The sequence below is a fragment of the Homalodisca vitripennis genome, chromosome 1, assembly GCF_021130785.1.
Source record: "Homalodisca vitripennis isolate AUS2020 chromosome 1, UT_GWSS_2.1, whole genome shotgun sequence".
Lineage (NCBI taxonomy): Eukaryota > Metazoa > Arthropoda > Insecta > Hemiptera > Cicadellidae > Homalodisca > Homalodisca vitripennis.
In genome coordinates, this window is record NC_060207.1 from 23,289,208 (window position 1) to 23,312,766 (window position 23,559).

The 23,559-nt window shown below is 35.3% G+C and overlaps 1 protein-coding gene across 2 annotated transcripts in view; it reads right to left on the reverse strand.

Annotated features, from left to right (window-relative positions):
* Positions 1-23,559, reverse strand: part of LOC124358223 (carboxyl-terminal PDZ ligand of neuronal nitric oxide synthase protein) — a 599,817-nt gene that overhangs the window by 70,395 nt on the left and 505,863 nt on the right. Inside the window, exon 1 of one of the 2 annotated variants that reach the window (XM_046810524.1) lies at positions 15,042-15,443. The exons of the other annotated variant lie outside the window; for it this stretch is intronic. Coding sequence (XP_046666480.1) covers positions 15,042-15,293 — 252 coding nt within the window. The 5' untranslated portion in view covers positions 15,294-15,443. Of the gene's footprint in view, positions 1-15,041; positions 15,444-23,559 lie in introns of those variants that run through there. 2 annotated transcript variants of the gene reach the window in all.

Below are 23,559 nucleotides of genomic sequence, written 5' to 3' on the forward strand. Positions count from 1 at the left end.
TCGATATCCTAGAGGTGAAAGGCTTTCTCAAATGCTACAAGACACGTCTTATTGGATCACTGTAATGTGATAAAATAAGGAAACTGTTAAAACATAAATATGTATGATGGAATATTTGATTCAGAAAGGCCTTGCACAAAATAAAAAATTATATTGGAAAATTTTGTATTCCTTTATACTAGTGATAATACAATAAATATGTAGTTAAACATTATGGCACTAGTTCAAGCTGAACTTGAACTTAGTATTTATTTGAAAGTTGATAAAATTCATTATACATATATGATCGAATTTACGAGTCATGGTATCTCTTGGAAAGTATTTAAGATCTTCTCTAAGAGCACATCAACGTGACAGGTTTGTAGACGGGAGGCAGACACATGATGTATTGTAAACGTATGTGGCTCATATTTACCCATCATTCATCCATACACTACCGTATAGTCGATTTTACAAGTCAAGTTTTCTCTAGGGATGTATTTGAGATCTTTTCCAAGGCACATCATCATGACAGGTCTGTAGAAGATAGGCTGACACATGAAGTATTGTAGCAGAAGTGGTTTACATTCATCCATACACTACCGTATAGTCGATTTTACAAGTCAAGTTTTCTCTAGGGATGTATTTGAGATCTTTTCCAAGGCACATCATCATGACAGGTCTGTAGAAGATAGGCTGACACATGAAGTATTGTAGCAGAAGTGGTTTACATTCATCCATACACTACCGTATAGTCGATTTTACAAGTCAAGTTTTCTCTAGGGATGTATTTGAGATCTTTTCCAAGGCACATCATCATGACAGGTCTGTAGAAGATAGGCTGACACATGAAGTATTGTAGCAGAAGTGGTTTACATTCATCCATACACTACCGTATAGTCGATTTTACAAGTCAAGTTTTCTCTAGGGATGTATTTGAGATCTTTTCCAAGGCACATCATCATGACAGGTCTGTAGAAGATAGGCTGACACATGAAGTATTGTAGCAGAAGTGGTTTACATTCATCCATACACTACCGTATAGTCGATTTTACAAGTCAAGTTTTCTCTAGGGATGTATTTGAGATCTTTTCCAAGGCACATCATCATGACAGGTCTGTAGAAGATAGGCTGACACATGAAGTATTGTAGCAGAAGTGGTTTACATTCATCCATACACTACCGTATAGTCGATTTTACAAGTCAAGTTTTCTCTAGGGATGTATTTGAGATCTTTTCCAAGGCACATCATCATGACAGGTCTGTAGAAGATAGGCTGACACATGAAGTATTGTAGCAGAAGTGGTTTACATTCATCCATACACTACCGTATAGTCGATTTTACAAGTCAAGTTTTCTCTAGGGATGTATTTGAGATCTTTTCCAAGGCACATCATCATGACAGGTCTGTAGAAGATAGGCTGACACATGAAGTATTGTAGCAGAAGTGGTTTACATTCATCCATACACTACCGTATAGTCGATTTTACAAGTCAAGTTTTCTCTAGGGATGTATTTGAGATCTTTTCCAAGGCACATCATCATGACAGGTCTGTAGAAGATAGGCTGACACATGAAGTATTGTAGCAGAAGTGGTTTACATTCATCCATCACTCATTCCTACGGCTTTGTTATCTATACCGATACATAAAGATATAATGGTGACTGTCTGTGTGTTGTATGTGTTCTTCAATTACGTAAAAACGACTGAACCGATTGTATTGAAAAATTACATGCACATTTTCAGGGCACCTGGTTAACATATAGGTCTATTTCTACTTCGAAAATACATCCAGACTACGCCCCACTGGACTTGAGAACTCCTTATTGGCTTAATCAGCAGATAGTAGATATGATACTATTAAGTGCTGGCGATTAAATTGATAGCTGAATGTTGGCTCAGTATCCAACTATATCCTGTATAATGAATTACTATGAATCATCTGTTAACACAATAAACGCAATGTCAGTACAGTCCTAAATTACATCCAAATAAAAAAAATATTGATCTAAAACATGTTTGACCAAATAATGTATAAAATCAATCTGAGTAGATATGTTAAAAATCTTTATATTTTAGGCATTTAACAAGAGGCCTGCAGTTCTTTAACAAGAGGCCACCCCGAAGAGGTGAACAGTTTTTAACTTTTATAATAAGCACGTCTTATTAAACAACTATACTGTGATAAAATATGCCATTGGTGTAAATAATACAAAACAAAAATTATTGATAGTCAAAACACGAGGTATTGCTGAGTTTGGGTTTAGTATTGTTTGAAAGTAGATATAATTAGAAATTCAACATACTGACAACACAGTACACACACTGTACGTGTGTGTGTGTGTGTGTGTGTGTGTGTGTGTGTGTGTGTTTTTTTTGTGACATGTTATTTCGGAAAGTTCTTGTTACAAAAGAAATATGCTCGTAGACAGACGATATTCAAGATCTTACGTAAGGTACAACATCGTGTCAGGTCTGTACACGAGAGGCTGACACATGACGTATTGTGCCTGTATTGTTGTTCATACGCGATTGTTATACATACTATTATTTAAAAATGTAATGGAGTCTGTGTGTGTGTGTGTGTGTGTGTGTGTTGTATATATATATTATATATATATATATATATATATTATAATATATATATATATATATAATATTATATAAATATAAATGATAAATAATTTATAATATATAATATAATATTATAATAAGATAATAAGATAAAAAATGGGATATTTTAATAAAAACATAATTTTTATTGTACATTTTAGGAAATATTAGGTACTAAGTGCTTGATCATTAGTGTAATCCAGATATGTTATTGTCTAACAAAGACAAAGTTACTATCAAAAACAACGTTACTATCTAACTTTTGCTATAGATTTAAAGACTATTATAAAACACATCTTAGTTTTTTTTTACTTACTGAAGCCTTTTAGACAAACTCAACTACGGCACCAGAAATACCTTAGAATGGAATAAACTAAAATGGCCATAAGTATTACTTTTTTGACGAAGTAGGGATTTCAGACCTGCGTTGTGTTTATATATTCTTGAAAGGGGCATCAACGCAAAATTAATTTCCGTTTCAAATTACATAAAGCCTCATTATTTATTATATCATGAGTGACAAGCTAGGCACTTCAATTATATGATTCCTCCACGCTAGCCTAAAATGGTTTAATTCTTTACTGAAATCGGTTATTATGAAATATTGAGAGACATTCAAGCTATTTCACGGTATTTATAAAAAGTTTTTCATTATTCTACTAGGAGACCAAAAAGCACTGCTCTTTAAACATAAACCTAAAATGGATGAGGAGAACGAAATATTTTCAATAGTTTATCACCTGACTTACAGGTCCTTAAAATGTAATTTAAAAGGAATATGTCCACAACGCTTCTGTTTTTCAGCAGTAATTGCGTAATAAGCCGCAGATAACTGCTAAATTATATAAATTTCAAGATTACAGCTTGTTGTTGCTTCTGAAGAATGAAAAAGTTTTTGTAAAAAAACACAAACAGCGCAATGTATGTAAACTGGACGGTTTTGATTAGCATTCATCTATCACGCCTTATTCACAATCCAGCGACCAAAGGGCTGTGGTTACTGACACAATCGTAATAGTCTCATATAGAGTTATCGAAGTGTAGTTTCTTCTCAAAGAACAAATAATAACTGGAAAGTATGTAAACTGGACACATGTTTGTAACAGTTTTGATTAGCATTCATCCATCACGCCTTTATACACAATCCAGCGACCAAAGGGCTGTGGTTACTGACACAATCGTAATAGTCTCATATAGAGTTATCGAAGTGTAGTTTCTTCTCAAAGAACAAATAATAACTGGAAAGTATGTAAACTGGACACATGTTTGTAACAGTTTTGATTAGCATTCATCCATCACGCCTTTATACACAATCCAGCGACCAAAGGGCTGTGGTTACTGACACAATCGTAATAGTCTCATATAGAGTTAGCGAAGTGTAGTTTTCTTCTCAAAGAACAAATAATAACTGGAAAGTATGTAAACTGGACACATGTTTGTAACAGTTTTGATTAGCATTCATCCATCACGCCTTTATACACAATCCAGCGACCAAAGGGCTGTGGTTACTGACACAATCGTAATAGTCTCATATAGAGTTAGCGAAGTGTAGTTTCTTCTCAAAGAACAAATAATAACTGGAAAGTATGTAAACTGGACACATGTTTGTAACAGTTTTGATTAGCATTCATCCATCACGCCTTTATACACAATCCAGCGACCAAAGGGCTGTGGTTACTGACACAATCGTAATAGTCTCATATAGAGTTAGCGAAGTGTAGTTTCTTCTCAAAGAACAAATAATAACTGGAAAGTATGTAAACTGGACACACGTTTGTAACAGTTTTGATTAGCATTCATCCATCACGACTTTATACACAATCCAGCGACCAAAGGGTCGCTGACACAATCGTAATAGTCTTATATACAGTTAGCGAAGTGTAGTTTCTCCTCAAAGAACAAATAATAACTTACAACTATGTAGGTATACTTATATGTTAAAAGTGTTTTGGTTAACGATTATCCATTACTCATTCACAAACGATTGTTACAATATACATATCGCTCTTGTGGTGAACACTCATTCATCACTCTCTCATATACGATTGTTGCAATATTCATGTGGAGAAGATTGTGGTTGTTCCTGGAGTGCATCCAAGATCTTCACTAACAGCTCATCATCATGACATGCCTGTAGGCGAGAGGAAGACACGTGATGTATTGTAGCTGTTTGTGATTAACATTCATCAATTACTAATCTATACACATCCATACAGTTTTGTGTACGTTTGTAGTACAGTGCTTATTCCTCTTATTGGAATCTATTTAATGACAATTAGGTTTCTCTAGTGAAGGCGATATATACATACATATATATATAATATATACATAGATACATAGTATATATACAGTATTTAAAGCGTCATTGTACGTTGTGCAATTTATGTTGGGCCAAAAATGTGGCTCAGTAGTATCTATATAGTATATAGCTAGAGACATTTTCGCGTAAAATTGATTTTTGAGTCCACACAAGAGGTAGTATTACATTCAATACTAAACAACGTGGTGCTTGGGAGCAAAAGCGTTAACACGTTTGTGTATTACTTTTTTTACTTTAATTTCAAAGCATTCAAAAAATGTAATAACGCATTGCTGATAATAATTAACTGGTGAGATTAAAATCACACTTATATAGAATTTTTATAAATGCCAGTTTACACATTACAAGCTAAGAGTGAGCCACACCACATGTCTCGTAAGGTTTAGCTAAATTCAAAATTTAAGGTACATTTTACAATTTACTAGGCTACATGCGTTACTATGCCAAAATTTAACATAACATATAATTGTACTCCGTTTACAATTTTTTTCATTCTGCGATTTCCGTTTGCGACCAATGTAAAAATGTTCGTTAACGCGCCGCCAAGTCCCTTCGATAGATGTGCCATAATCGGATTCGAAGTTTTTTATGTAGAAATAAAGCTTCATACAAAGTTTAAAGTCTATGCCTCACTTTGTTTTTAAGACATCATGTGGATAGACATATTAGACTGGCATCAGATAGACAAACTTTTAGACATACAAAAATGAATTTTTTCAGTCCATGAAAATCATTATAAAATCTGATAATTATAATAATAATAATATAATGACATTTATAAAATGTCAGAGGGCAGGTCATCAGCATAAATCATAAAATTTGTTCAACATACGCTAATTTTTGGCCACAGTATATGTACATAGCTATACAGTAAAATCGCTACTAGAGCAGCCCGTACCAAAATAGTCCAACGGTAGCTCTTGCATTTTAATCCCCTCTACGTCCCGCGGCCAACCTCATTTGCCAGTTCTACGAGTATAAACAATTACTGACCCGTCTCAACATCAGGGAACAGCTGGTGGTTAGATGCGATATGGCAACACCGCATTAAATGTCATCGAATTATTTTGGTGCTGGTTGCAATTGACTCAAATACAACTCAGGGGTATTCCAATTATAACGGCATTTTAAACCTTCATTATTACAATTGTGCAGTAAAGTCTAAGAAATTGGCCGTTTATGAAAGCTAGGGCCTAATTAATAAGATATACAATTATTTGAACTCCAGAACTCAAGTCGAAGCGGCGCAGAGCTGAACAGATCAGGGAATCCTCATGCCAGGCATGTACCCAATTAGAGCACTAACTGGCATTGTTATCTGACAGCACGAGGAATACGCAATTGTGGCATCTCTCTTACTGCACCAAACATTCCTTGATTACATTTACATTTCAGATCAGGAGGTAACAAGAATTAGACATTTCCACCGCCTGCTTTTTGAAACGGCCTTGAAATTGTCCACATAACTCTTCTATACTTAAAAAAGTTAATCTCTTATTTTAACCTCAGAAGTTTACAATTTCTTATTTTTAAGTTACAATCTGTAGGTATCAAACTGATAATTTTTCACATGAGCAATGGCTTTAATAAAAGTTTAAAATTCGTGAATAATCAGACTTTAATCAGAGATTAATTTTGCTTTTATTTTGAACCGAAAAAGTAAACAGGCTTCCATGCCTTTGATGAGGACATTTTGAATGATGTGGAATTATGTATTATGTGAATTATTTATTTAAGGATTAGCATTGATATAGTTAAATACCAGAATAAATGTGATGAGCCTAACTTCAATTTATTATAGGCTACTAAATATTGTTAATTTGATTTAACTATGGATTTAAGGCATTAAACCTACACGCAACACAAAGCAAACCCCTTTAACCTGCGTTCATTTTCACTTTCAATTTGTTTATACTGTTTGTAGAAGACATTCACAAAGTAGAACTTGATTGACAATTGTATATACATTTACTCCTGCTAGCTGAACGAATACAGGACGAACACTGAACTTTTGCTGCGTGGGATATTAATAATTCATACTTCTATTCGTGTATTATACAGAAACATATCATACATGGTTAAATTTAAATGTGATTTAGACACAAAATACTAACAAACCTCATTTAACTATAGTGAAAGGTAGATACATCATAAAATGTCATTAAGCTTCACATATAATGATCAGATTATTACGAGTACATAAATTTCAGATGAATTTCCATATTGTGCATCAAGTGGATTCGGAAAACCTTTTTTAAACTCACGTAAAACAACAAAATTTACAAAAATTTGATAAATAAATTTGTATGCCTTCTCTAGTATGGCATTTATTTGAAATCGCCCTCGCACTAGAATTAATAAAAAACTAAAGAACTTGTTGGATTTAGTTACTCTATTACTAGCATTATTGGCTTCTTCGCCTCCAATCTTGACGAGTTCTCTGTTGACACTCTCGTCGTAAACATATGTGACAAGGAAATTAAAAGTTAAATTCCATCCTATAACATTTGAACTAATACAGATGAATATCAATTTTCTCGGTTAACAGTTGTGTAATAAACGTAAAACCGAAATCGCAATTGTACATTTACTTTATTAATTAACCCTAAAACCGCTGTCCATTTTCGTTGGGTGTGGCTTAAAGAGATGTTTAACGTGTACATAGATATGGTTGCGATTTAATAATAAATGCCTGGTAGAACATAAAATAAATTAAATCTTGTGGTTTTTAGTTTAAGTAAAAACAAAAACTCAACACGAGTGTTTTGGGCCTTCTACACTTATATATGAGTACACTGTTCCCATCTACTTCAACCCAAGCCAACCATCGTTAATTTAAGGTGGACCCTCGCAACCAAAAACTAGTGACTCATAAGTGTACAACAGACCGCAAACGTATAGCTAGGGAATCGAACCCGTAACCCCAAGGCTAACTTCCGGGTCCGATAGTATCCACTTAGACCATAGATTCATCTTGACTAGAACGTGTAGATAACTCATTTATCGCTTTAGCAGCGTTCTAATGCGTCGCGATCACGAATCAGAGGGAAAAAATTGTGCTTCTAAATTAATTAATTAATAATGTGTTGTTAATCATAAAATAACAATCGACTAATTAATAATTTTCTGGGACACGTTGTTATCTTTACGAAGGGAACAATAAACAGTCATTAACCACCTCATGGAGTTTCCATTCATGTATTCAAGCGTTAGTCTGTTGATATTATATACGTAGTGCGACAGTAAATAATACATGTTAACGTAGATCAATACAGCACGTATGATATCGTGCGGGGTGCATCTATAATGGAACGTATCCGAGCACAGAAGCCCCAATAGTTAGCAGGCTATGGTACAGGTTACAGGCGGAGATTGCCTGAATCAGCACATAGCCTATGGCTACTTGACCGGCCGAGCTTCCCTTTGTGCTGCGAGTGTGTTACATGTAATCTCAATTACGTACTGACAGTTCCCGGATTAGGTGACTTCACACTTAACTGAGTGATGATTCGCCCAAAATTATGCGTCCCTAGCGTAAATTAAAGTAAATTTCCTGATAGTTTTTTAATAAATTTGCAGGGCAATACTTTTAAAAGAACATTATACATAAATGTAAAACTTGATGTACTATAGTTCTAGATATTTTAAACTATGAGCATCTTTATAATAGTACGAGAATAAACACGTATTTGTTAATATTATGTTTTATTATGGCTGTTACTATAGTTCGCTATTACAACTGTATTTTTTATGTGTTTGTATGTACATGAGTACGTATGTACATAAAAACACAATAGAAACACGAAATCTAAGTAGACTACGACAAAGCTACCACCAACTTAAGCCGGTAATAAAAATTCTAAAATCAAAGTATTCAATTTTAGTGACAGAATGTTATACACATTTGATAATCCTACACATTTCTATCAAATTGTGTGGGAAACATAAATAAGGAGATGAACTTGTTCAAAGATAAAATATTTTATAACTATAGTCGCAACAAATTTGTGTCTTTTCTTAAGATATGAAACTGTTCAGATGGAATTTTTGTCACTTAATTTTTAGAAATACTAGGGCTGAAAATTAAATGTACTAATAAGACAATCAGTGGAACACTCCAATAATAACAGCAAGGATAGTAACTGACCTGTTATTATTTCTTTTTGACGTGACAACGTCTTAAATTAGGTTGCGGCTCGGAGTCACTCATGAAAAAGTGTAACGCCCGGTAACGTTACGATGCCCGTCCAGTGGGTCCGCCGCACGGGATAAAGCAGATAACTATGTTTATTCGTGAAAATGTGGAGTGCTTAGATTCGTCATTTACAACAACTACAACAATAAAGGTAAATAATTGTACACTGATATTTCATTATCGTAAACTATGATTGATTGATTAATTGTTAGATTGACACAAAAGTTGAGAAACTGAGTTTATAGGTTATGTCATACTATTGACAAATGTTGATAGTGTTAAGTAAATTATTAGTTTAAATCACTCTGCAATCAATCGTAATTCAGTCGATTGAGAAGAAACAGCGCGTATTGCTAGTCAAACATTTAAAATAACAAATTATAACCTCTAACCTGTCATAACAGTGCGACCAAACAACCGAACTAAACCGGCCAATCACCACGCGCGGAGTTAGAATTTAACTGTGTTTAGCAAGAATTTCAAATTCCAATTTTAGTAAATGTTTTATTCAACTTTACCATTTACAATAACAAATTTTAATTAATTTCAAATTATGTACAATGTTTTAGTAAACAAAATATATTTCTATAGTTAAAATTTGTGCAATTCTTATTTTCATTCAATTCCTTGTTCCTATTGTGCAATTTAATAATATTCATATCAATAAATATTCTACCGAGAAAAAGACGTTGTCACGTAAAATCTTCGCCCGTAAAACCGACTTTACAGGCAACCATAATTTTTATTGTATTGCGTATACAATAGACCTTATATACAGTCATAAAACAGTCATAGACTGACAAATTACTGTCACAAGAATATGGATGCACAACTTTGGTTCCAGAAACTTGTACGCCAATCAAGAAGTATCCAAAACAACGCTGGTATTTCAAAAGGGTATGTACATTAACTGAATTTATATTCAGATGACTATTTTAATTCCAATATTTTATTTAAAAAAAAAAAACATACAATAAGAATAGAAATCATCAAAAACGATATCTTTCTCTGACATAAAATTGTACTTCAACAATTGCCAAATTAATCTATTAAAATTTAATATAAACAAATCTTATCAACATAAATGACGCGTAATGGGGAGAGCCAGTGGACGAGCCGTGTAAGACGTCGGATTTAGTGTCAGAGCTAGAGATAGCGCAGGTTCAGATCTTGTCTGTGATCGCTGCATTTTTTATCAGTACTAAAGACTTTGTACTGTATCGACTCTCCCTCTTATTCTGTTTGATAGGACCCTCGCACAGGCCAGTGGCACATTAAGACCGGAATAAATAAGGCTTAAAAGAAAATCGGTCTCTCTGGAAAAAAAACCCAAAAAACTAAATATCACTCTATGTCATAACAAAACCGGAAAATATGCACCAGCTCGACGTTAAAATACAACGCCTGGATTCTAGAGGACTGTTATAAGTTTCTTCCAGCTCTGGACACCAAGCGCCGACTTAAAGACATAATCACAACAATTTCTGTACAGGAAACACGTCGCCTTGTGCCCAAAACGCTTTGTGACAATATCAGCCTAAAACAGAGAATAATTCTATGGTCTCAAGAGATGTCACTGTTACAGGAATAATACATTTATTGTGCTTTAAATCGTAGCTTTTGCTTCAGAGGGTAAATTCACCCTAAGAAAAATATTTGCTTTGTTTGTACTTTCCAATTGAACCTACACTACGTACAGCAAAACCAATGCGTCACTTATATCCGGGGAAACCCAGGAGGATGACCAGGAGTGAACCATAACTAAATGTTGAGGTATTGGGATAGTAGGGGAAAAGGATAGGTCTAGTCTACTGCGGGTGTTGACTGTGTGTGGGTAGAGCTCCCTTACGGTTAAAGACTGTTGCTACACTGTCCTGTCTCCTTCCCACTTTGACTGGAGAGGTTGGAGCAGAGCTGTCCTTCCCTTCTTCCTAGGTGACACAGCCCGCTACCCTTACTTATGCGATCTCGACAAAAGTTGCACCTTACCCATCCTGAACATCCTGTTACTCCGGAGGTAAGCGCAAAGGTCCTGTTAGAACTAAGTGAAGTGAGAGGTTTCTCAAAGTCTTGTCCTAAGTAAAATATTATTATTCAGATATAAAGGTTTATATTTACGTTTTGTAGAAAACACCAAAATTAAAGCAGTACCTCTATTTCTAGTTGAATATAAGTGATTATGGAAAGAAAAGGGTGCAGACTATTAACAGTGAAGTTACAAACTGAAAATATGTACAATGATGGTAGAGTGAATAGATTTTCTTACGGAACATCTTCCGACAGCTGTCACCTAGACCATAAATTACGCAGACAGCTTTCTTTTGAAGTTTGAACACTCCTCTAATTAAACTTATTACTCCTTTCCCCAAAAAACTAGTGTAAAATATGGACAGGTCTCTAAAATATACATGCACGAGAGTTCTGCTATTCCAGAAGATTTAACGTATACTTCACAATGTATACGGAATGTAAACTTTTTGACAAAATATCATAGTATTTCCCCCCAATCTAGTCTTGATAAAAAAAATCTAAAAATACAGGGTACTGTGAATTAATGAATAAATGAGCTGTTAACCATGCTTATTATTTACATTTTTAGGACTACAATTAATTGTAAATTGAAGTTTCATCAGTTTTTGAAATTAACTCTTTAACTCAAAACTAAAAGATGAAGCTTCTTAAAGTATAAAGGCTGAGATTCAAATGTGTTAGTTGATTGAATTTTAACAACAATAGATTTAAAAATGGATTGATTCTAGGCATCCACCATTTCACAAACAAAAGAGGGCTTAGTATCTCTGATTAGCTGTCATGACAATGCGTCAAATCGACATAGACATCAAAGAAATATTTAAAGATAAATATATGTACAGAATAAAAAATATAAACAACCTACTGTGTTGCTGTTGTTGGTGCTGCTATTCAAAACTATAAATGATTGTTTGTATTTCTTTTAACTGAGAGATGTGAAACAGTAGCTTATGTAGGTTTTTGCTTAGGCTACTTTGTGAATATAATAAACGGCTTTTTTTTCTTTTACCATAGAATGAAAAGTATCTCTCCTAACTTATTTCCTTTGTTTTATCAAGGATCCAGCACCAATGTCAGTTATACCAACATTGATTGTGTCCTGAAGAAAGCCACTTTTGGTATTAATTATTGAAACAGAAGTACAAATACAGAGGAATAGTTACAAACGATTAAAAGTAATAAAATTAAATCCCATTAGTACTGTACTATTTATAAAATCTTAGGCTCCTATGAAAAACATATCCTGAGTATAAAGCGGTTTTAGAGTTTACAAATTATAATGTAGTATATTCACTTCACCCATTGGGTCAATGCAACATCAGCCTGACCATTCTATCGCTGAGACAGACAACAAGATTAAAGAGTTGCACTTTGTTCGGCGAATTCTCCAGCACAGAGTGGTGGTAGAATACAAAAGTGTACTGCATCCTGCAATTCAGTCACACAGATATACAACAAGAATACAACATTGCACTGTATGAAGCAAATCCTTATGCTCAGATAGACGTTAGGAACACACATTTGTCTGTATCCTGTATATCCTTCTACATAGATATTCAGAATACACCATAGTACTGTATCCAACAAATCCTTCTGCACAGATAGATTTCAAGAATACAGATAATTCTGCATCTTCCAAATCCCTACACATGGATAAACGACAAGAATACAGATAGTACTGTATCCAGCAAATCCTTCCGCACAGATAGATTTCAAGAATACAGATAATTCTGCATCTTCCAAATCCCTACACATGGATAAACGACAAGAATACAGATAGTACTGTATCCAGCAAATCCTTCCGCACAGATAGATTTCAAGAATACAGATAATTCTGCATCTTCCAAATCCCTACACATGGATAAACGACAAGAATACAGATAGTACTGTATCCAGCAAATCCTTCCGCACAGATATATTTCAAGAATACAGATAATTCTGCATCTTCCAAATCCCTACACATGGATAAACGACAAGAATACAGATAGTACTGTATCCAGCAAATCCTTCCGCACAGATAGATTTCAAGAATACAGATAATTCTGTATTTTCCAAATCCCTACGCATGGATAAACGGCAAGAATACAGATAGTGCTGTATCCAGTAAATCCTTCCTTCCGCACGGATAGACGGCAAAAATACATATTGTTCTGACCAGTAAATCCTTCCGCACAGATAGGCAGTTAGAACACAGAATTGCACAATATCCTGTTAATCTTCCAGAAATGATGGATGGCAAAAATACATAGTTTTACTCTGTCCTTTCGTAAACAGACTACAAGAGTACAGTTGCTATGTTTCTTTATTGCAGATGTTTAATTTATAGATGCTTTAATTTGTAATGCTCTCAAATATCTTTTTATTTTTAAATATTTCTCGAAACCTATTTTATACGTTGTTACAAGTAGTTAGTATACATTGATCTCTACGGTAGGTTAAAAATTTACTTTTTAGAAACTAAGACGATTTAATACTTTCAAGATCTCCTGCTCAACCTTGTTTCGTTCATAGACGTTGAATTTTTAAATTAACAGTTTTTCTGATCCAACTACTTTTTAAATTACGAGAACACTGATATTCCATTGATGACGTTTCGATGCTCAAGATAGCCTCGTCGCGCGTTGTACCCTGAGGTAAGTCTAACATACAATTGTCTTCAAGTTGAACTGATCAGGACTGGATAGTACCCAGAATAATTATTTCATTTTTAGAATAATATAATTGTATTCTTTAGAACTAGATTATTGATCAACATTCCTATGAAATGTACTATTAGACTCGCATTTCAAAGTTATAAAAACCCCTGATCAAAGATTATATTATGTTTCTCCAACTCTTAAAGGTTGTCCTATACATAACCTCGTCCACCACCAAGTTCACCGTTGGTGTGTTTACATTACTAAAACCTAACATATAGGCCTATAACAGTGTTTAATGTGGGAAAATCTATTGCTTTCTCACAGGATAAAGTGTTACCATCTGAAGAAGAAAGCTGTAAATTAATAAATACTGATTGTATACATCCCGGCTTTTTACAAAATCAGTAACAACTCTTAAAAACAGTTGCTTCAGCGAGGCTCTGTAATTAATTTCCGACGTCTAATTAATTACCGCTGTTTTATGTTACATTATAATTAATCACCCCATTTTTATCAAACAATTCTGTAAAGAATTTTATACTTAATATAGCTTATGCTTATTTAAGTTTTCGGTTAAAGCAATGTTTGCACTTAGTGAAAAGCATAAGTTATAAATAAATATTTGAAATTATTAATTTGAAAATAGAGTAATTACAGTAATAATTGTATGAATTTTTAATTGAAAATACTGCAGTTTCCAATATTAAACGTAAGTGATACGGTATATAGATGAGTTGAGGTGACATTCGAAACTCAAAAAGATTTAATTTTTATTGCCAATGTTTCCTTTGAACTATTGTGAAAAATCTGTACAGATACACTTCAAATAATTCATAAACATTGGATGACACTATTAATTATTAAGTGGTATTAAACACACTTTGTATTAACGTTTAAAAATAAATCTTTAACAATTGAATCGAATTGAGCCAGGCTATCGGACTTTCAATGAAACGCATAAAAGGGATTAGGTGTTTTGTATGTAAATGTATGGTTTTTATCAAACGAGATACGGAATTGCCCTAGTTACAACTATGTCCAAGGCATGCAGTTGTTATTGTACTAATGCAACACAATTACTATTGTTATCATATTTAAATCACAGTTAGTAACGTAAAAAGAAGTCCTTTTCAATCACACCCTCTTAGGGAAGGTATTGTATGCATGTCCCTGAATTAAACTAATTTATTTGCAAGTAAACAATTTTGATTTAATTTAACACAAAATGTGGTATTTCTGAAATTAAATATGTAGATCTGTTACCTCCAATTCCTCCTCGTCCACCGCCTCTGCCAGAACCTCCGCCTCCTCGGGGGCCGCCTCCCTCACCGGTTTGGAGGGCGGCTTGGACTTCCCCTTCCGCGAGAAGCGCGAGGTGACTCCCTGTTTCATCTGCATGTAGTACCCCATGATCTCGGGCTCTCTGAAGGACAACTTCTTCCTGGGTCTGTCCGCGGCGACGACGGCCATGTCCGTGCTCGGGCCCTGCTCAGCCCCCGGCCGCCCTCTCAGCATCGCCCCCGACTCATGCCACACTGTCACGCACCCTCGACACGTCGCGGCGTCACACCTCACACCTCGAGCCGCGGCAGCTCACTACTGCCACCTCTGTCGCCACCCCTCCACACCGCTCAGTGCGGTAGGCTCGGCCAGCCACTGCTAGCCATTGCCAGCCACTGCCAGCGAGCCAGCCGAGCCATTTATTTACAGACGCTCGGACATGTGCAACTGTCTGCTGTTGCTGTCTGACAAAACCTAATATTTCGCTGCCCGTCTCCGAGCTCTGTTGATACGGCAACAAATTTCATGTTAGCATCTTAAGTTCTTCAACATTTTTACTGGAATTCGATGAGAAAGCTTACAACTGCTATAAAGAGAACAGGCTATCCCTCTCCCAGCTGGTCTGTTTTTTCGACTTAACCTTTAAGGCCTCAAACAATTGAATTAGAATTTCATTAAGATAATCTTGGTATATAATCACATAAGAAACAATAGCAGTAAGTAAATTTGACCTGTGGTGCTGATTTCAGAATAGAGTAAGTTTTTAATACTGCTTAAACAGTACTATACGTACAAAGTATTTTTATTGATTAAATACATTATAATGTAAACCTAAATATTATTCAGGGTACGAGAAAGATTGTGTTTTTCACCAGTATAACACTTTGTGACCTGTGGATTCTGAGAATGTTCATTTTAAAACATAACATCACTATATGAAAAAATTTGGTTATCTGGTATATAGAAGGGGGCAAATGAATTTGAATAGTGGTAACATAATACATTATAATTTAATTATGATATAATAAATAATCAAAAGAAAAATTCTCTACAAATTTTGAAAGACAAGAACTGAACCACATTAGACATAAAAGATATCTGACGGAAGTGTACATGACAAATAAACTTCGTATGATCTTTTTTTTAACAGATTGCTGATTTATAAAACGTGTAAAGGCGAGTAAATTGGAGTCAAAATGATGTAGCGTAGCTAATAAATTAAAAACAAATAATTAAGAAACATTTAAAAAATAATTATAAACACGCGTACGTGTGTTATATGTTGTGGAAATATAGAGATTATATTATGTTACTTGTAAAACTTCACATTTAAGTACAATCAAAATCAGTCCAAAACTTGCCTTAAACGCCTTTTGGTGTTTTGGTGTCTCAAGTGTTTTCTATTCGGTTGGTTAGAGCATGATGAACCGCTGGGATGAAGGATGACTGTGGTGAGAAAGAATATATTGTAAGTTTGACTGTGCGTGAGTTTGCGTAGATTAGGTGATTTGTAATCTGATATGATTTAAAGATTGTGATGCGATGTTAAATTGTGACAAGAAATGCAATAAAGATGTTACTATTATTAATGTTCGGCTAGCGGTACAGTTACCAGGGATTTTGGTTTGACCACTATCCGGAAGGTAATTGTACGTATCTATAGACAGAACTAGGAGCGAGATTACCCTTAAGATTTCAGGCATTCATAACTCCACAACATCATAATATTGTCATGAGGGAAGAGTTTTAAAACTGCAACAATTACTTATTTTAACTAGTTTATTACATTTTATATGGAACCTTTGGGGCACTGCTAGGGAAGGAGAAATTAGTTTTTGAAAAAAATTGTCGATATTTCCAGTAGAAATGGTTTGTAGTGGGTCCCAAAGAGAAATTTCACTTAGCACTGAGACTACACCGCCATGTTTATGATCTTGGCAGCGCTTGGAGCGTCCCATGTTCTTTCCAATCCATTGCTCGCAAACAATTTTCGCTCCATTTTTTAAAGCGGGGCTATTTTTATTTAATTTATGTGTCCGCACGTTAATTAATTCACAATACCATACTGCTGGTATCAGTTAAAACATACAGATACAATCAAAAGTCAATACTTAGATGAAAAATCATTAATGTGTTAATTAATATATTAATATGTGATAATTAATTTCCGACATAATTTGCTTCTTATTAATTTTGTTTCATAAGCACTTAATCTCGAATACATTGCGAATTTGTTTAAACGAGTTAGAAAGAGTGAACGTTTCCAGTGTGTTGTTACAACGGCTATACTCTTTAATTTAAGAAACGGGTCAACTAAACGTTTAAACAGCGTCTACTATAATCTGAGGATTTACTGCACACAATGATCTGACACGGTGCATAGACATTCATCTGGGGTATCACTCATAGTTGGTAAATAAAAACCAGATTTCTCTTTCAACTTCAAGGAGAAAATCAAAGGGCTCTTAAGAAATCCAATGATTCGGAAATATTAGTCTAGAGATGGAGATACTTACGAATGACCATCATTTAATACACGAAGAAGAGACAACCAATGTCGTTTTTATTATAGTGCACTAAAATAAATGCAACAACTTGTACCGTACATGTTTATGAATTCCCATCAATCATGTCCACGCTTCTGAGCTGTGACTAAAAACAAACTTTTATTAAATACTAACAGTTACCCGGGAGTTTGCACGCCATTTCCTATTGAATACAAGATACGTCACAGACTTGACCTTTTTAAATTTCTTACTAACCCAGTAAAAATAAGTAATGACAGCGGGCAGTTAAAAAACAAAACATAGTTATTCTAGGGTTGCAACCCTATTTCAACCCATATGGGTGACTGATCTTCGTGACAAATGTTTTATTTGTCTGTTAAAATCATAAGACACGTATGTGCCAAATTTCACCTGTCTAAGACATCAACAAATTGTAAAACAAAATGTAGTTCCTTTAGGGGTAGCAAGCTCAATTTCAACGCCTAAGGATGTTTGATATTTTTGAGAACTCTTTATTTTTTTCTATTTAAGTCATGAGGGAAACATGAACCAAATGTCAACTTTCTGGTATCGGTAAGTTGAAGAATTAGTGATGACTGATGCGTGAGTGAGGGAGGGCTTTGCGTTTTATATATGGAAATTACATTTTTATTGCTGCAATTTTAAGAAAAACTACATAGTTACGTTTAAGTTACATAAAAATGGCATTTAAACACATTTAAACGGTTGAGTTCATCCTGAGAGAAATTGTGTGCTCAAAAGTCGTTCTACGTGCTCAGTGAGTTCGTTGTCATTGGACGATTTAATCAGTGAGATCGTCTTCTGCGTCTTGCTTGCGCTCGGGTATACATAATTAAGAATGAAACACAGTACATTTATTTCAAAAATAAAACTGGCGTAATTATAAACCAAAACAATGCAGTATCGAAAGGTCTATCAGAACGACAGATTATGTTGTTTTCGGATAAGTGAAAACTAATGATCGATAGATCAAAATAATCCTTTTTTTAAATCTTCATAAATTGTGAAAAGTTCAAGTTGTGCCCATGAAAGGAACACAAAAAGTCTTAAGGCTGCAACGCCTGACTAGCCTAACTTTGGAAAAAACTGATTAACTTTGTTGCCCTTTGATCATTTAACTCCAAAATAAATAGGGTTCTTCCTAGGACCAAGAGAAACTGATGTACCAAGTTTCATTTCATATCTGTTTATACAGAATTTTATTTTTTTTAACGGAGACACCGGCCCCCTTTTAAGGATTGATAAGGAGAAAGCAAAAACGATCTTAATTAGAACCTGGCGGGTCCTTAATAAATTAGTCACTCACTGCTAGTAGCTACTTCAAACTTAAAAAAAAAATTGTAAAATGATTGTCCGTACATTGAGAGAGACAGGGTAAAATCAAATATAACGCAAAGGGGTCTGGTGGGTACTTCTAGATATAAATCACGTTTCCTATCTCAAGAGCTTGCGTTATTACCTAGGATGGCGCTACCGGGAAGAATCAAGGGAGATCCTGTTGCTGCCGCCAACATCAAGCACAGCACATATGAGTGTTTTCTATTCCCGGATATTCGCGGGTGGCTGTTTATTGGTAATATAAAGTGGAGGTTAGAGCCAACGTCAGCAAACACCCCCCTCCCCCTCCGCCTCACAAGACAAGGTGGACTACCCAGTGCCCACTTCACTTGTAAACTGTTTGGTTGATATTATCGCAATATCGAGATCGCTTAGCCGAAACGAGAGTAACGACAACAAACATCGACTTCTAAGACGATAGTGTTAGTCATCCAGACCAGGGAATAAGCTCTCGGAACTAATGAGTAGTTATGATAATCCGTCAGTTATTCCAGTAGACGGACTGCATTCCGCAATAAATTTGTCGCAACGAGCGTCACGCCGTCCCCCAAGTCTATAACGTTGAGATGAAACAGACGAAGATATCAAATCGTAAATTTTGCTTAGAAACAAACATTTTAGTTCACAAGTAACGTAAGATTGCAGTTAAGCAAGTTTGTTGAAACATTTCTTTTTGTAACGACTCGTTTAAATATTGCTGTATATTTATAATTTCTATATGAAAGATATGATGACAGAATATTATTCTGAATGTTTTCTTAAGTGACAATTTTAACAATAGTTATTAAATTCTTTTAGGGAATAGAACCTGAATTATCACTATCGCAAACTTGTACCATAAATAAACTTTCCACCATGATAAAACCTCATTCTGTTCTCTGCGACTATTGTGATATTAACTATAGTCTTCCTCCAATGGATATTGTGATATAGTTCAATTTTATTTAAGCATACACTGTGATAACTCAGTCTGTTCTCCGCAGATGTTGTGATAGCTTGATCTGCACCTAACGAGTATTGTTATATAGTTCAATCTTATTAAGCATACACTGTGATAGCTCAGTCTGCACCTAACGAGTGTTGTTATATATTTCAATCTTATTTAATCATACACTGTGATAGCTCAGTCCGTTCTCCGCAGATGTTGTGATAGCTCAGTCTGCACCTAACGAGTATTGTTATATAGTTCAATCTTATTTAAGCATACACTGTGATAGCTCAGTCAGTTCTCCGTAGATGTTGTGATAGCTCAGTCTGCACCTAACGAGTATTGTTATATAGTTCAATCTTATTTAAGCATACACTGTGATAACTCAGTCTGTTCTCCGCAGATGTTGTGATAGCTTGGTCTGCACCTAACGAGTATTGTTATATAGTTCAATCTTATTAAGCAAACACTGTGATAGCTCAGTCTGCACCTAACGAGTGTTGTTATATATTTCAATCTTATTTAAGCATACACTGTGATAGCTCAGTCCGTTCTCCGCAGATGTTGTGATAGCTCAGTCTGCACCTAACGAGTATTGTTATATAGTTCAATCTTATTTAAGCATACACTGTGATAGCTCAGTCTGTTCTCCGTAGATGTTGTGATAGCTCAGTCTGTACCTAATGAGTGTTGTTATATATTTCAATCTTATTTAAGCATACACTGTGATAGCTCAGTCCGTTCTCCGCAGATGTTGTGATAGCTCAGTCTGCACCTAACGAGTATTGTTATATAGTTCAATCTTATTTAAGCATACACAGTGATAGCTCAGTCTGTTCTCCGTAGATGTTGTGATAGCTCAGTCTGCACTTCAATCTTATTTAAGCATACACTGTGATAGCTCAGTCCGTTCTCCGCAGATGTTGTGATAGCTCAGTCTGCACCTAACGAGTATTGTTATATAGTTCAATCTTATTTAAGCATACACTGTGATAGCTCAGTCTGTTCTCCGTAGATGTTGTGATAGCTCAGTCTGTACCTAACGAGTGTTGTTATATATTTCAATCTTATTTAGGCATACACTGTGATAGCTCAGTCCGTTCTCCGCAGATGTTGTGATAGCTCAGTCTGCACCTAACGAGTATTGTTATATAGTTCAATCTTATTTAAGCATACACTGTGATAGCTCAGTCTGTTCTCCGTAGATGTTGTGATAGCTCAGTCTGCACTTCAATCTTATTTAAGCATACACTGTGATAGCTCAGTCCGTTCTCCGCAGATGTAGTGATAGCTCAGTCTGCACCTAACGAGTATTGTTATATAGTTCAATCTTATTTAAGCATACACTGTGATAGCTCAGTCTGTTCTCCGTAGATGTTGTGATAGCTCAGTCTGCACCTAACGAGTGTTGTTATATATTTCAATCTTATTTAAGCATACACTGTGATAACTCAGTCCTGTTCTCCGCAGATGTTGTGATAGCTCAGTCTGCACCTAACGAGTATTGTTATATAGTTCAATCTTATTTAAGCATACACTGTGATAGCTCAGTCAGTTCTCCGTAGATGTTGTGATATCTCAGTCTGCACCTAACGAGTGTTGTTATATATTTCAATCTTATTTAAGCATACACTGTGATAGCTCAGTCCGTTCTCCGCAGATGTTGTGATAGCTCAGTCTGCACCTAACGAGTATTGTTATATAGTTCAATCTTATTTAAGCATACACTGTGATAGCTCAGTCTGTTCTCCGTAGATGTTGTGATAGCTCATTCTGCACTTCAATCTTATTTAAGCATACACTGTGATAGCTCAGTCCGTTCTCCGCAGATGTTGTGATAGCTCAGTCTGCACCTAACGAGTATTGTTATATAGTTCAATCTTATTTAAGCATACACTGTGATAGCTCAGTCTGTTCTCCGTAGATGTTGTGATAGCTCAGTCTGCACTTCAATCTTATTTAAGCATACACTGTGATAGCTCAGTCCGTTCTCCGCAGATGTTGTGATAGCTCAGTTTGCACCTAACGAGTGTTGTTATATATTTCAATCTTATTTAAGCATACACTGTGATAGCTCAGTCAGTTCTCCGTAGATGTTGTGATAGCTCAGTCTGCACCTAACGAGTGTTGTTATATATTTCAATCTTATTTAAGCATACACTGTGATAGCTCAGTCCGTTCTCCGCAGATGTTGTGATAGCTCAGTCTGCACCTAACGAGTATTGTTATATAGTTTAATCTTATTTAAGCATACACAGTGATAGCTCAGTCTGTTCTCCGTAGATGTTGTGATAGCTCAGTCTGCACTTCAATCTTATTTAAGCATACACTGTGATAGCTCAGTCCGTTCTCCGCAGATGTTGTGATAGCTCAGTCTGCACCTAACGAGTATTGTTATATAGTTCAATCTTATTTAAGCATACACTGTGATAGCTCAGTCTGTTCTCCGTAGATGTTGTGATAGCTCAGTCTGCACCTAACGAGTATTGTTATATAGTTCAATCTTATTTAAACATACACTGTGCTAACTCAGTCTGTTCTCCGCAGATGTTGTGATAGCTTGGTCTGCACCTAACGAGTATTGTTATATAGTTCAATCTTATTAAGCATACACTGTGATAGCTCAGTCTGCACCTTACGAGTGTTGTTATATATTTCAATCTTATTTAAGCATACACTGTGATAGCTCAGTCCGTTCTCCGCAGATGTTGTGATAGCTCAGTCTGCACCTAACGAGTATTGTTATATAGTTCAATCTTATTTAAGCATACACTGTGATAGCTCAGTCTGTTCTCCGTAGATGTTGTGATAGCTCAGTCTGCACTTCAATCTTATTTAAGCATACACTGTGATAGCTCAGTCCGTTCTCCGCAGATGTTGTTATAGCTCAGTCTGCACCTAACGAGTATTGTTATATAGTTCAATCTTATTTAAGCATACACTGTGATAGCTCAGTCAGTTCTCCGTAGATGTTGTGATAGCTCAGTCTGCACCTAACGAGTGTTGTTATATATTTCAATCTTATTTAAGCATACACTGTGATAGCTCAGTCAGTTCTCCGTAGATGTTGTGATAGCTCAGTCTGCACCTAACGAGTATTGTTATATAGTTCAATCTTATTTAAGCATACACTGTGATAGCTCAGTCTGTTCTCCGTAGATGTTGTGATAGCTCAGTCTGCACTTCAATCTTATTTAAGCATACACTGTGATAGCTCAGTCCGTTCTCCGCAGATGTTGTGATAGCTCAGTCTGCACCTAACGAGTATTGTTATATAGTCCAATCTTATTTAAGGATACACTGTGATAGCTCAGTCTGTTCTCCGTAGATGTTGTGATAGCTCAGTCTGTACCTAACGAGTGTTGTTATATATTTCAATCTAATTTAAGCATACACTGTGATAGCTCAGTCTGTTCTCCGCAGATGTTGTGATAGCTTGGTCAGCACCTAACGAGTATTGTTATATAGTTCAATCTTATTAAGCATACACTGTGATAGCTCAGTCTGCACCTAACGAGTGTTGTTATATATTTCAATCTTATTTAAGCATACACTGTGATAGCTCAGTCCGTTCTCCGCAGATGTTGTGATAGCTCAGTCTGCACCTAACGAGTATTGTTATATAGTTCAATCTTATTTAAGCATACACTGTGATAGCTCAGTCTGTTCTCCGTAGATGTTGTGATAGCTCATTCTGCACTTCAAT